The 15,990-nt window shown below is 36.1% G+C and overlaps 2 protein-coding genes across 5 annotated transcripts in view; one reads left to right on the top strand and one right to left on the bottom strand.

Moving 5' to 3' along the window:
* The window catches only part of LOC117984626 (leucine-rich repeat-containing protein 40-like), a 210,114-nt gene that overhangs the window by 123,877 nt on the left and 70,247 nt on the right, over positions 1-15,990 (bottom strand). The gene's annotated exons all lie outside the window — the stretch shown is intronic.
* Positions 1-15,990, top strand: part of MRP (Multidrug-Resistance like Protein 1) — a 54,095-nt gene that overhangs the window by 9,928 nt on the left and 28,177 nt on the right. For 2 of the 4 annotated variants that reach the window (XM_034971086.2, XM_034971085.2), the window contains exons 5-9: positions 3,466-3,651; positions 5,662-5,916; positions 6,263-6,503; positions 9,588-9,725; positions 15,144-15,290. In XM_034971086.2, coding sequence (XP_034826977.1) covers positions 3,466-3,651; positions 5,662-5,916; positions 6,263-6,503; positions 9,588-9,725; positions 15,144-15,290 — 967 coding nt within the window. Of the gene's footprint in view, positions 1-3,465; positions 3,652-5,661; positions 5,917-6,262; positions 6,504-9,587; positions 9,726-13,655; positions 13,806-15,143; positions 15,291-15,990 lie in introns of all 4 variants that reach the window. The other 2 variants (XM_069500256.1, XM_034971084.2) reach the window with 1 other exon arrangement.

Raw genomic sequence — 15,990 nt, 5'->3', positions numbered from 1 at the left:
TTATTAACCGCCACGCAATGAGGGAGGTGTTATAAGTTTGACGTGTGTGACTGTGTATTGTTAAAATGAAAACCACTTTGATATATTATGTACTTTAAGATACTTTTAATCACGGTTTGCCTAATAATTGGTTTACAATGAACTGCCGCCATTCTGCGCGTCACCAGAGAGTGTAGAGTCTATCTGAAACCATAGACTCTGAGAATGTCAGAGGGTGCTAGGCCGTGTGCAGAAAGAATATCAACATTATTCATCTAACACACTATCAACAATCCACCTAACAATATATTATATATGTACACTCAGCGGCACGGAATGTGGCCCAAACATAAGCAAACCGATAACAGGCGATTTTGGTATCGTGACTGAAATTTTCAAGTGGCGTTTGTCAACACGTTTGTTTTTGTTAATTGAAGAGGGTAAGCACAAAAAAAAAATTAATTTGTTTAACTTTTGTGACGCTTAACGTTAGTTTGTTGTTAGAACGCAGGAAACACAGGTGAGTTAAAATTCATTATTCAAATGATGTGCATTTTATTGTTGGTGAATCTTAATTCATTTTGTTTCTTAATTAATGTGTTATCTTTTTTTGTGGTCACAGTCGGAACACAATGCCTCTAACTCCTCCTCAAGTTGCTCAAGCCGTGTTACTTCGCAATCAAGGGCGAACGCAGCGGGAGATCGCTGAATTTTTAAATGTACCGCGTACAACCCTCAGGTACGCCTTAAAAAGGTACGATCAGACCGGCCTATACACAAGGAGACCAGGAAGTGGCGGGATTAGGTGTACATCAGCGCAGGATGACCGATTTATCACTCTCGCGATTTTAAGAAATCGGTTCCTTACTGCGGTTGAAATAAGGCAGCGTCTGCAAACGGCAAGAGGGGTCAATGTTAGTGAGCGGACGATAAGAAGGAGAATGGAGGAACGGGACCTGCGTGCTCGAAGACCAGCCCGAGGTCCAGAACTCCTCCGGCAACATCGCGTAGCACGACTTCGGTTCGCTCGCGAACACGCGAATTGGACTCACGAACAGTGGAGTAAAATTTTGTGGACTGATGAATGCAGAGTGGCCTTAAGAGCTCCAGATGGCCGTGAACGTGTATGGAGAAGGTGTGGAGAGAGGTTTCTGCCGATCACCACCAGGCAAACCGTAAGTTTTCATGGTGGATCTGTTATGGTTTGGGGAGGGATCAGTACAGACGCACGTACAGAGTTGGTGGTAGTTGAAGGTCATTTGACGGCAGTGCGATACATTCAAGAGGTCCTCCAAGATCATGTTTTACCCTACGTAGAATTCATTGGGACTGAAGAATTCAAACTAATGCAAGATAATGCACGACCACACACTGCCCGGTGTGTTAATGATTATCTTTCGGAGGTGAGAATTTCTAAATTGGAGTGGCCAGCTCGAAGCCCAGACATGAATCCTATAGAACATGTCTGGGACATGCTTAAAAGACGCCTCAGATCCAGTCTCAACCCTCCAGAGACTCTCAGTGCGCTGAAAATCGCTCTGGTGGCCGCCTGGGAAGAAATACCCCAAGTGGATATAAAAAACATCATCCACAGCATGCCTGATCGTATGCAGGCGGTCATCAGAGCCAGAGGTGGAAACACCCGCTACTAATGTTAAGTACCCATTAACTTTAATTTGTAAAATCGATTAATAAACATTTGTTAAATTTAGAGCTTAATGTCTTTCTTTTTGATTTCATAAAAAAATTAATAAAGTTGCCACAATTTTTCTTTATTAATCATTTTCATTTACGATTTAAATAAACAATAAAGGTTTTCAAAGAAAAAAAACAACCGTTTCGCAGTTCATTTCGATAATAACACACATAATGCGTTTGGGCCACATTCCGTGCCGCTAAGTGTATATCTGTCTGTGGCGTCGTAACGCTCAAACGGATAGACCGATTTGAATGCGGTTTTTTTATTCGAAGGCCTGTTTGATTGAGATGCTTCTTACCTATATTTGATGAAAATCTGTTCAACCGTTTGAGCATTATCAGCTGTTTTCTCAGCCGATATGGGATCTCAGTCATCCAATTGGTTGATATTACTTGCACTTTTCTTATGGACTCGATCCCGACTACAATGCAATATTATGATACGTTGACCTGTTGGGGGTGATAATTTTTTTTATTTTACATCAACCGGTGTATACAAATACTCAGGTATGTAATTCCCGTCTAATATTATAAAGGCGAAAGTTTGTGTGTGTGTGTGTGTGTGTGTGTGTGTGTGTGTGTGTGTGTGTGTGTGTGTGTGTGTGTGTGTGTGTGTGTGTGTGTGTGTGTGTGTGTGTGTGTGTGTGTATGTTACTCCTTCACGCAAAAACTACTGGACGGATTTGGCTGAAATTTGGAATGAAGATAGATGATACCCTGGATTAACACATAGGCTACTTTTTATCCCGGAAAATCAAATAGTTCCCGCGGGATTTTGAAATACGTAAATCCACGCGGACGAAGTCGCGGGCATCAGCTAGTAGGTGAATAAATTACTTGGCCGTGCGAGTGTACTGAGAGGAAACGCGAGAGTCTAGAGAGACCAGACCGACAACCTATACCAAATAGCAAAACAATTCCCAAGCCAATTTAAACAATTCACCATCACGTCGCGTTGACTCTAAAATACCTTTTTTCATGCAATCTTATCATAAAATGATGTAACATCGTAAAGGTATTTTTGTAAATCAGTAGGTACTCCAACGACCTTCTACATCTTAATTAAATATTGTTTTTGTTAGTATTGAATTTAATGTAAAAAGGTCAAGGCCAATTCGTTAGAAACATAATGATAACTGTTGTAAATCGATGTACAGCCTTAATCTCGTCTTGGCGCAACGCAGATCATGCCCGTAATTTTCGGTGTTATTTTAAAAGATTTCGCAGTACCAATAGCGGATAAAAACTAACATCGGAAGAGTTTGGCGGGCTTTTTTGGCACAAGTATAGAGTATAGAGTGGGTATAACACAACCCATATTAACTTGACAAATATACAAGAACTTAAAAGCATAAGTGTCCTACTCTGTGATTCAAGACGTATATTGTCTCATTTGATGTCATCTGTCCTGCCTATCTAAGTGGGCGGCCTGTCAACGTTGCACTTTCCAGTGCGAGGTTGCCATCTAGTACATTGGGACATTAAAATTCTTTTGGTTTTTCGAACTATGTGCCCCGCCCATTGCCACTTTCAGCTTTGCAACCCATTTAGATTGTCAGTTACTCTGGTTCTCCTACGGATCTCTCATGTGATCACCTAGAGAAACTCCAATCATAACTCTCTCCATCGCCCGCGAATGTCTCTGAACATTCTTATGTAATTCTCCATAGTAAGCTAATAGCACTTCGGTTGTTACGATTTAGACTGCATATCACTTACTTTTGTTTTGATTTGAACGGCAGAGTTGACGAGCCGACCATTGAGCATACAATCAAGAAATGTTTTCAGCGCCAGCGGCACAAAAGCGACTTACAGTAAAAACGCTGCGAGCGTCAACTTCAAACCCGAAAAGGAAAGGAAGCCTGCATCCATACTGCCTGCTTTGTGTCTTGCTTTTGGTGGGCAATTTTTTTTTGGCGCCCTTCTCAAACTCATCAACGATGTACTTATGTTCGTGTCGCCGCAGCTACTTAAGTAAGTACCTACTCGAGTAATGACAGTATAAGTCCCGCAAATTGCTAAGGCGCGTGGCCGCCATTTTAGTGACGGCACTAGACTGAAGTTTCGAGCTGATGGTATATTTTTATTTCGGCTAAGTTCAAAATGACCTCATTTCGATCATAATGAGACATGGTTCCAGCGCAATAGCAATTTGCGGGACTTATACTACCACTTTTATAAGTTACGCTAATGTATCTGCGCAGAAATCTTATTTTTGAATGGCGCGGAAATATGTCAGCCAATTAATAGCGCTCGTCCGTCCGCTATTGGTTGTTGCATACGCGCCATGTTTTGTACGCGCGAATTATGAGCGAGATAGCACGAGTTTCTGTTGTTCTTGTGTTTAAAATCTTAACGTCAATCAATAAGATTTCTTTTTCATTGGTGTACATTCGTTTTTGGTTTAAGTCGTTGGTTTTAGTCGGCGTTATTTTGCGCTTTTTCTGCGCAAACGAATTTTGCCGATGCGACTTATAATAGTAGTAGTACTGTATCTACTTAATTATTTTATCTTCTTTCTTCCATTTCTCACTATTTTGAACATGTCCTGAAACCTAAAAACTAGTATTTCTTTAAAAAGTCACATCCGCTATATTGGATCTGTCATTAATCATTACTTTATAATAGCAATTGACACGCTAAACGCTCAGGATACTACCGACTCACATTTATCAAAATCATAATATTATGTAGATTGGATATAATATTGGATTATAAGGGAACTGAAGAATCGACTTAAAATCTGAACCCTAGTTTTCAAAGTATGTACCTATGTAAAAATTGGTCTAAAAGATTTATTTTTAATTAGTTTTATTACTTCAATAGATTACAAAAAAACGATAAAGTTAATTTATTTATAGATTATTTATTATTATAATCGGCAAATAAATTCAAATCGTCATCAATCAAACCGATTTAAGGGAAAACGTCGTTCTAGTTATTAAAATGCTAATTTTACGATTGAAATTTTCCTAAGATTTTCTTAATAGAACAAGAATTGTGACGTTAATAAACGACAAAAATTATGAGCATTAATATTCTAATTTCTATATTAATATTATAAGGAAGTAAAGTTTGTAAGTTTAGATTTAAGGAGTAGGTAATATCCGGAACTGTTGACCCGATTCTGAAAATTGTTTCGCCGATAGATGGCCACATAATTCCCGAGTGCTCGAGAGGCTATAAATTATATCACGTTGACGAAGTCGCGGGCAAAAGCTAGCTGGGAAATAAACAGCAAACAACTTTTAAGCTAGTCCTGCTGCTTATCCAACGCACTTTCTCTATCGTAGTAATTTGACGCAGAATGCAAGAAAAACCATAATAATGTCATATGTGCAAGTCTTGCACAGTAAGACAAGCATATTTCGTAGATATCTACAGGTAACGATATACTTCTTTAATGCTCTGAAGTTCTTTTTGCATCGCAATAAACACCCGCGTCATAGCCTAGGTAAGCGGCCTGCCGTGATAGCATAGTGGTTAAGACGTCCTATTCTTCGCTCTAGCTATTCGCGCGGAGTGTGCGTTTTATGCAATTAAATATCACTTGCTTTAACGGTGAAGGAAAACATCGTGAGGAAACCTGCATGTCTGAGAGTTCTAAATAACGTTCTCAAAGGTGTGTGAAGTCTGCCAATCCGCACTTGGCTATCGTGGTGAAGTATGACCAAACCCTTCTTATTCTGAGAGGAGACCCGTCCTCAGGAGCATGGATCATCATCATCATGGGCTGATCATGATGATGGTGATGGTGGTGATACACAAAGCACCTGCCTCGCGCAGGACGAACTTAGGGCGAGCAGGTGTATACTCTGTTCCCGCTCCATGTTGTCTTCCCGCTGATATCAGTAGTGCTAATTCGACGCTACTCGTCACCACTTCAGAACCTTCAAGAAGTTCGACATCTTCATTTACTGAGCTATTAGATGACTAACTTAGCAATAGATTTTCGAAATTTAATCTAGTCATTTTTATTTTTAGACTATTAATAGGATTTGTCGAAAGTAAAGAGCAAATATGGAAGGGCTATCTCTACGCTGTGGGTCTCATAGTGTGTGCTACAGCTCAGACCATGTTGCTGGCTCATTACTTCACGAGGATGTACCTCGTGGGCATGAGGATACGAACCGCCCTCACGAGTGCCATCTACAGGAAATCGCTGCGTATATCGAATGCAGCGAGAAAGGAATCTACGGTGGGAGAAATTGTCAACTTGATGTCCGTAGATGCTCAAAGGTACCAGTATCTTCGAAGTTTTATTTTATGTGATGACGGTTAAACATCGACGACGTCTAATTAATAAGTAGCAGTAAGCGGGCTAACCTGGATACAAATTGATTTCTTCGCCGCATCGTACCGGGACACTAAATGGCTTGGCGCACAGGTATGGTGGTAACTTTCTACTGCCTCAGCATTACACTAGACCAGCCCAGAAATTATAAATTCTCAAATCGACTCATCCAGGAATGAGACCCAGACCTGGGACTTCCCACTTATAAGTCAAGTATAGTGTCACCAGGAAGGTCGATAAAAAATTTCACTAAAATATAAGATTTGGGATTTAAAACTTTATTACTTTTAGGTTTGTGGAATTGACAGCGTACTTAAACATGATATGGTCCGCGCCACTCCAAATCGCTTTGGCCTTGTACTTCCTATGGGGCATTTTAGGCCCCTCCGTGCTAGCGGGCTTAGCTGTGATGATAGTACTTATACCGGTTAATGGGCTTATTGCCAATAGAGTCAAAACACTGCAAATCAGACAAATGAAGTACAAAGATGAACGAGTCAAACTGATGAATGAAATACTTAATGGAATCAAGGCAAGTACCTAAATCTATTATAAAAGGAAAATCTAACAGACTGACTGATCTATCAACGCACAGCTCAAACTACTGTAAATCAGGCTGTTTGGGATGCAAATAGCTATTATGTCGTAGACATCAGTTAAGTAAGGATGTCCGAAAATTCAATCCCTAAGGGGATAAAATAGGGATTACAAATGTTTGTAGTCCACGCGGACAAAGTCGCAGAAATAAGCTTGTTAATCTCTGTAGCTTATGACTTTTATCAATTACTTGGTTTCGAATGTTCATCAACTTATCTGCCCCCCTAGCTTTACTACCGCGATAAGGGCTAGCGCAAGGAGGGAAAAATCCGAAAACCGTGAATTTGTGGTTGCATCACAAAAAAGTGTTATTTTTTGTAAGATGGTACGGCACTCTTCGTGTGCGAGCTCGGCTCGCACTTGACTGGTTTTTTGAAGATGGAAAAGGCTTCTTGTTATAATGTTTTATAAATTATGTGATAGATTATTATGTAACTGTTTGAATGATGAATCAGCGAATTCAGTGTCTAATCTAATCAATAGATCTCTGTCAGTAGAGCAGTGTTGACGCAATCAAGGACACCAGATAATAAAAACAATATTAGGTAGAACTGAAAATAAACCCCAAAACTAAACTTTAGCATTAATCGTATGGTAAGACCTGAATCTACCGGAACATATACCTCGGTATTTTGTCTTTAAAATTTTGAAACAATTAAATATCACTTGCTTTAATGGTGAAGGCAAACATCGTGAGGAAACCTGCTTGCCTGAGAGTTCTCGATAATGTTCTCAAAGGTGTGTGAAGTCCGCCAATTCAGACTGGGCCAGTGTGGGGGACTAAACCCTTTTCGTTCTGAGAGAAGATCCGTGCTCAGTAGTGGCTGGTGATAGATTGAATATAGTGTTTTATCTTTAAGCTAAAGAAGTTTGTTTGGTTGTATTTTTTAAAGATTAAACAATAAAACATCTGTAAAATGTTAGTTATAATAACCGACCTGTTTAAAGATACAAAGCGAAAGCACTGGCATACTGGCCTCAATTTAAGACTTGCCAATTGCCTTGTGCAATTTTCAATAAGAACAATTGAACCATAATCGCGACATTCAGTCATGGGTGAATGATTAGGAGGAATCGTTCAGGCATTGATACCAGCAGCCATCGATATTTGCGTCATTAAACTTATGCGCCAAAAAAGGAGTGTAATGTTTTCAGGGTTCCTGTACGAGTATGTATGTATGTGAGTTTCTTTATTCCACCATAACTTCTAAATGCCTGAACAGATTTAGATGCAATGTATCGTTAGAATCCCTAGATCATCCAGAGTGAAACTGGCTATAATTTTTTTGAAAAAAGATTCATTTTGGCGGCTGTATGACGCCATTTTCAAATGTTGAAAATATTATTATTATTGAATTATTTAATTTTTTAAATCACGACTTTATTTGGGTTGATAATGATATTGATGATGATACCCAAAAACACCGGGGTCAAAATACAATTTATCTAGTCATCCATATTTAGGCTACCCACTCAGTTACCCATTATGGAGACTTGATCACGTTATAACGGAATTTTTACGCAACTACGGCAAAGCCAAAAGGAAGGGTTATGATTTTGGCAGTCGCATATGTATGCAGATGTATATGTATGTTTGTATCTATGTGTGTTCCACTGTAGCGGCTAAACTACTGGGCCGATTTTGATGAAGGAGGTGTCAATTGATTCGTTGTTATGGTCCGGGTGGCATAGGCTACATTTTATACCAACAAAATTGATCTGACGGATGTTACATCCAAAAAAGTGGGGGGCTTTAAAAGTTTTTCTTGCTATTGGATCGAGTGGGATGTCAAATGAAAGTGTCATAAATATAAATATACTATACTATTAAAACATACCAAGCGACAGAAACTCAATTTTACTATAATATATCATATGTACATTTTCGATCGTCTTCTAAATTATTATCTATGCCCTAGTGATAAGATATCAATATACGAACAAGATAACTAATGATAACGCACTAAACCTTGAATATCTGGTTCTATTTGGTAGGTATTTGAGAGCCCGATTGTGTCTTTATTTGTAACACTTAAATATTTTGCAATACCGATCTTCCAAACTGAATTCTACTATGATCTACATTTATATTATAAAGAGGAGAATTTTGTAAGTTTAGATGTAGGGGTAATCTCCGGAACTAATGATCCGATTCTCAAAATTATATCACTAATAGATAGCTACATTATCTCCGAGTGCCATGAGGTATATCGCGTGGACGAAGTCGCGGATAAAAGCTAGCAAGTATTTAATAAAACACTAACTAACAGGTTAGCTGAATACAGCCAAAAATAAGTCGCGCTTTTAATTCTGCTGTTCTATTACTAGCCTTTAACTGCAAAAAATAGTGTTTGAGCTCTCGAAAAAAAACGTGGGTCGTTCAAAAACTGACATTTCTATAAAAGAAGGCTGCGTATTCGTAAAGCTAACGTCGAAAATTTTTAATTAATAAGATAATGACCTGAACCGACTCAGCTTAACCCAGTTTTGTAATTGTGACATGGCTAACAATCGATATACTCGTAGAAGCCTTGACCAATCATTTAGGAAAAGTGGCCATAGTGTGAAACAATACTTTTGTATCATGATTAATTTCTAACAAATTATTGGTTGTTTCTTTAAAAATTAAATCAGTAGTTACCACGACACGCAAAAAGATGAATATGGTGATCCCATGGGATTTTTAAAGAATCATCGGATAGGCTATTTTTTGTCCCGGAAAATCCAAAGTTCCCACAAAATTTTAAAAATCTAAATACACGCGGGCGAAGCCGCGGTCTTCAGCTAGTACACAAATAATTGTAGAGAGTAACTGTGCTTGAATCTGTTAGAGATGTTTATGCCATTTACTAGTATGTATGCGAAAGGATCTGGGAACTCAATATACCAAGAAAACTCCTACCATTATGCGATTAAAGGAAAGGGGTCACGACCCTCAGCAACGAGGAATACGACCGCAGAGAGCGGAGAGAGAGAGATGCCGTTTATGCAAATAATTTGTAACGGTTTCCTGTTTTAGGTTTTGAAAATGTACGCTTGGGAGCCGAGTTTCGAGGAGCAAATACTTAAAATACGAAACAAAGAGATGAATGTGTTAAAACAGACAGCCTATCTGAACTCTGCAACATCATTCATATGGTCTTGCGCCCCATTCTTGGTAAGTTACATTTTCTAAATACCCGTTACATTCCCCACTAGGTGGACAGACAACATCTAACGAGTCGCAGAAAGCTGGTGGATTCAGGCGGCTCAAGTGTCAAGACCATTGCGTGTGGAAGTCCCTATAAGAGACCTATGTCCAGCAGTAGACGTTACATGGTTGATGCCTATATCCAGCAAGTGCATAACTGTGTCGGCTTTTTTTTGTTTTATTGCAAGATGGACTTGCGCTGGACAACAATCGTGCCTGATGGAAAGCAACGGTGCGATCTGGAATGGAACTCTTGCCTAGAAGATGCCTATTTAATCTTGTCTTGAAAGTGCTCGAGTTATAAGAGGCAGGAAATATGAACGCCGGAAGAGCATTTCATTGTTTAGCGGTAAAATTCAGAAAAGTCTGAACAAAAACGTTTCTTGCAAGTAAATGTCTACCACATAAGAATCTCAATACTCCCATTTTTTGTACTGTTCTGTGGCAGAACGGTATTTCAAAAATCTTTACTTATTTGTAATCAAAATTGAGTACTAAAAGGTCGCCGTGATTGTAAACATTAGAAGAAAATTTAATTTAAGTAATCTAAAATATGGTTTACAAATCTTGCTTTCTTATCTGGTGATGTAATAGAACGGTCGAATATCTAGCTCAGATGTGATAATTTTATACTCAATTTACACATCTATATAATAATATCTGCCCTGCAAATAAAGTCTATAAATATATTTTCAGTTAGATCGTTCAAATATTATGTTTGAATAAAATTTTCAAAGACCATGTCGTTCAGAATTGATTATAATTACACACAATTACATACAATTGTTAATTAGTATCACCAATACCAAAGTCCAATTGAAAACCTGCTCTGTCTGTTGATTACAAAATAGATTTTCATGCACTTTTTTCATACAATTTTCACAACCTTCGATAACTTATTTCATCGCGTCATCATTTAATAAAAGATAATTATTAAAATCAACAAGTAGATACCTAAGCTATGTTAATAGTGATAATGTTAGCAAACGTTGAAATAAAATTAATTAAACACAATTTATCAGTTGTTTTTCATTACAAATAGATCTTTAGTTAAATCAGTGAAACTGTACAATCGTGCACATTCGTACAAATAAGTAATAGTTCTTATCGTTTACAGCACTAGGGCTATAATTTATAAATCGTTAGCAAGTTATAATCTGCAGAGTCTATGTGAATTGTGTTTATTGAATAGAATGAGCAATTAGTGAATGTTACGAGTTCGACTTACAACTCATTCAAATACGTTGATTTTAACAACGGGACATGTTAAGAAAAAACTTATTGCAATTGAGGTCAAGGATTAGTAGCTGTAGTACTAAATTCAAGCTAGTACACATTTTGTTATAATGCAATATTTTAATGTAAAGCCACTTGTGGTGCGCATGTTTGATGAACTATAGGCGAAGATCGTAGTCCGCAACACATTGGCTAATATTATAATTGGATATTATATACATTGGATAAAAGGCAACAAGACATCGAGACAGACTGAGGCGTCGATACTTATATGGACTGTTCTGGACTTCCTAACTAACAGGAAGGAGGAAAGGGAGGCCTTTGCCCAATATTGGGAGTTTGGGTTGAAAATAATAATAAAGCCACGCGATGTACGTACAAATAAATGAAAATTAATGCCGTGTGTTAAACGCTGCATATTTTTAATATTTATGCCACAAATAATCTTTTCTCACATAAAGACGTTACTTAGACAGTCGACACAATAATTTCGCCATGCGAGACAACACAGTCGATGTGAACGCGGCTTTGTGGATCCGATTGCTATCATTATTGCCAGTAATTGGATTAAATCTACAAGTATGTTTATAATAAAAAAGAGTATCTATTACTGATATCAAATTTTTAAATACGATTATCGTTTTAAAATCAATGCTGTTTTCAAGTATTTGTTGTATACACATAAAGATAAAAATAATCCGAATAGATCCTTTCATAATATGATGTCAATAAATCGTTATACCGAGTTGAGAAATACTATCGATAACGGGACAATGACTTGTAACAATATGTACAAGTGTCACAATGGTATTATATCATATTAATTTTAAAATAATATCGAGTGCTTATTATGAAACTCGTATCACTCACTGTTCTTGACAGAACTTTTCAGGAAATATAAACACTTTTGGATAACAAGCAAGCATTTTAAATCTAATTAATTAAAACCCATTTTACATTTTAAAGTCTGAATAACTCTGAATCTCACTATGAACAGTAGTTAATTAAAATTAGGGTGGAATTATGTCGACATGAACGGTTAAACAATACATATTATAAAATAAACTTTTTAATTGCAGCCTGATATTATTATTGAACAATATTTTCATTCATATTCATAAGTTTTAATTTAAGGTCACACAAATATAACTACGTTTATTTTTAACTATTTTCCCACGGGCCTTGTCCTTGTGGTTTCACTAGAACAAAGCATGACATATAAGTACGGAATCGAGAGTATTTAATTTATTTGATAAATAAATTCCGTAGTAGACTAATTAATGACAACTTAAAAAAACTGGTAGTTTTTCCTAGTAAATAAATATTATTATTATTTATCATTAATGTAATCCATACAAACGGTATGGATTAACAGTCTTATATTATTATCAACAATCGGCGTATATCAATAATTATTTATTCCCTTTATATCTAATACATGCAATCGAATTGTAGAACTTTAATTAGGGATGGTGTATAGAACAACTATGGATTTGGTTGATTGGAGAGTCGAAAATAGTATATTTTTGTTTTAAAATAATTATAAATTCCTAAATTTAGTTTTTGAATACTTTACAGCAATTTAATACTGATCCATATTCTCAGTATATTTTGTTGGAATTAATTCATAATATTTGTTACTCCTACTATTTGTTAATTTGTATTGAAATTACGGTACCAAATGATGTACAAAGTAGTATTTCATTTACTCAGTATTGCACGCTGTTCGACAAAAGATCAAATTTAGTTTCCAACAATCCCTCAAACAACCCATTGTAAGGCTTTTGTTGAATAACTTTATCAAGGACGGCATTCTCAATGAGTTTAAATTATGTACTTAACTTTAAAAGCACATAAGTATTATAGATATTGATTCTTTACACGCCTAGTTGTTTACCAATGAATAAATATTGAGGATGATTGATGAACAAATATAGCTGTTTTTTTTATTATGATAGACATTCTACTAATGAAAAACTTCATCTATGTTTTAATCATATTATCTTTCTTGTCCCATTAATATTATGTACTTGCAAAATACACTTTATGCTCAACTATCTCATAAGAATGCCCCTAGGCCCCTAGGAAACCTTATATTTTTAGCACATGTCACTAATCTAACTTATGTATTAGGTTACAGTTCTTATTATACGAATTATCCGTAAGTATATAGGAACGTGTGTATAAGATATTATACGATGACTATAAATTAGGTAAATATTATTTTTAAAAAAATATTGGTAAAAGTTGGATAATTGAAGATTATCTAGAATTTTGTATCACCAACGTGAGTATGTTTTTTGATAAAACATAAATATGTCAGACAAAAATGAAAAATGATCTTTCTGTATCAAGGTGAACATTATTTTGTACATTTGTAGTTATTAAAAATTTCGTTGTATTTAGAGGTCTATGGCCGCTTTTAATTACCGGTTTTTGTAAGATCTGGACGTAGCGTCGAAGTATTTATTCTCGTCGCGTTGTTGGAATTATTTAAATCTATCCCCTTTTATGTACAAACACAAGATTTCAAAATACAAGTATTAAGTATTAGCGTAGAATCTTTGCCATTATGTAATTTTAGTAAAGTTTCAAGTCGACAAGTATTCACGTAGCAATAATTGTCTAATATTATAATATTGAATGTATTTTCTGTTTAAGGTGACCTTCTTAACTTTCTTCACTTATGTGATTTCCGACCCTGACAACAATATCTTGAAACCAGATACTATATTTGTATCGATGTCCCTGTTTTATGTTATGCATTTGCCTTTAGGCCTACTCCCCATCATCATCGTCTCGATAATCGAGGTAGAGCCGCCAATGTGCACACACCTTTATCGATAAGAGGCTTTGGTTTCTTCGGGTATGAATGAGCGAACACTAACACACATCATAATTTAATAAGCCGTAGAGGTTTGCGATGTATCGAGTTCATTTTAGAATATAAAAACACAGTATTATACTGTATGCTTTTAGAACTCTAGAAGAGTTCTTGCTTTTATTTCAGATTACAAAAAGTACTTTTTTCTGCATGTATTTTAGTAACAGGATATGTCTTCGAATTGTCCTTTGATACAAGTTTCAATGACGACCTCCTGGTAGGTATCCTACACCCAAATCAATATAGGTACCTACTTTTATTTTTAGCTTGTGTTAAATTCTAAATAAATGTACGTGATGTCGAATGAACAAAGAATAATACCAAATAGTGTGATTTCTCGTTTATTTTAAGGTGATACAACGTAAACATGATATAACATTATTGTTTCTCATGTCTGCACTAGAATACATTAATTTAAATCATATCTAACCTGTATGGAGGCACCTGTCTAGTGGTACTTTCATGATATAATATTTTATAACTGCTGCTAAATTTTATGAAATTCGATTCTATTGTTTTATTTAATTTTAATGAAAGGCTCGTTAAAATGAGCGTATGGTGGTAGTAAATATTTACATAGTTACTTCTAGAAGTCGTGCGTCTCTATTTTAATAACACAATTTCAAAAGCCGACACAGGGGATAGTTGCTTTTTTCATAGCATCAGATGATCTGACCTACTAAAAAAATCGCAGAAAATTGAATATAAAATGAAATATATTTATTTTTAAAAAGAAATGTTAGGGGCCAAGTAGTACACCGTTTTTATGTTAGTTTAGTTTCACGAATCTTAAAATATAGCAGCAGTTCATTGAACTAAAATTAATTCACATAAGCAGCTAAGAGGAGTTTATTTATAGCGCGTTTCATGCAAGCCTAGTATGGTTGTCATTTGAATACTAACCAATCAAACTCAATAAAATTTTATAGACATGTACTAGAAATAAATATTTGTGCCTATAGTTCACCAGATCTCCGTAAAAATGTGTTTTAAAGTTACATGGGAAAAATATTGTTTGTAAATCTTTGAGATTTACATACAAATTTTTTACCCCGTGTAGTTTTGAAACCGCTCGTTTTACATATATCTGGCAAACCATATTATATACAGATATTTGTATCATCTAGAACAAGTCTACAAAATTTCACTGAATTCAATTGGTGAGTATTCAAATGAGAGCCAAACTAGTTTTGGATGGAGAGCGCTCGCTGCGAAGCGCGCTAGGGAAACTTCTCTTAATACACTGTATTTCGGAATGGTCGTAGGTGTCGCTGATGTCATTTGGGTGCTTTGTATTGGTGAATGATCACGAAGTGCTGGACTCTAAACGCGCCTTCGTAGCATTGTCTCTTTTCAACATTCTACGTTTCCCACTATCTATGCTGCCTAACGTTATATCGAATGTAGTACAAGTAAGTTTCAGTTGATAAAACATTGCATTTAAAATGTAGGGTTGTAACGAAAAATTCGGATGAATGACATTTTATTTTTATATTCACGTGTTTTAAATTTCGTATGCCTCCGCTCCTTTGTTTCTTTATGTTATACCTACTTAGATAGGTACCAAATTGGTTTTATAAACTAACATTTACACGGATTTTGCTGTCTTTCTCTAAACGGAATTTAGAGTATCTGCATCCTGTTCCTTTAAATACTGCTAAAAAAGGACGCAACATGAATTTTACATTTAAAGACTCAAAATTAACGCTTCGCACGCTACTTTAACAATAGGCTCGCGACTGACAGCTATAGTCACGAGGTTTGACAGCTCTAAATTAAATTTAAAACTGTCAAACTTTGTGTCCTTTTCATTAATATCATTAGTATTTAAGAAGAGGATGCGAACACTCTAAAATTTAGGTGTGCTCAGAATTAGTGTACCAATGAGCTACGAGTAGTTCCGAAAAATCTCGTATTAGCGTGCGTAGATTTTTATTAAGCATTCATTTTACAGATTGGTAAAGTAAATGGTCCTCGGTTGTTACTGAAAACTAAGGAATAGACAATTAGACAAACCGCGAAGACACCTCCCATAAAATAATATATCTGATGATAGTCACATAGTTGCTAATTCTTTTGTTAACGCAATCTCTCAACTAACTAAATTGACAG

Source organism: Maniola hyperantus, chromosome 8 (assembly GCF_902806685.2).
Source record: "Maniola hyperantus chromosome 8, iAphHyp1.2, whole genome shotgun sequence".
NCBI classification, from domain to species: Eukaryota; Metazoa; Arthropoda; class Insecta; order Lepidoptera; family Nymphalidae; genus Maniola; species Maniola hyperantus.
The sequence above is the reverse complement of the archived record's forward strand: the minus strand, read 5'-3'. Positions and strand labels throughout refer to the sequence as shown.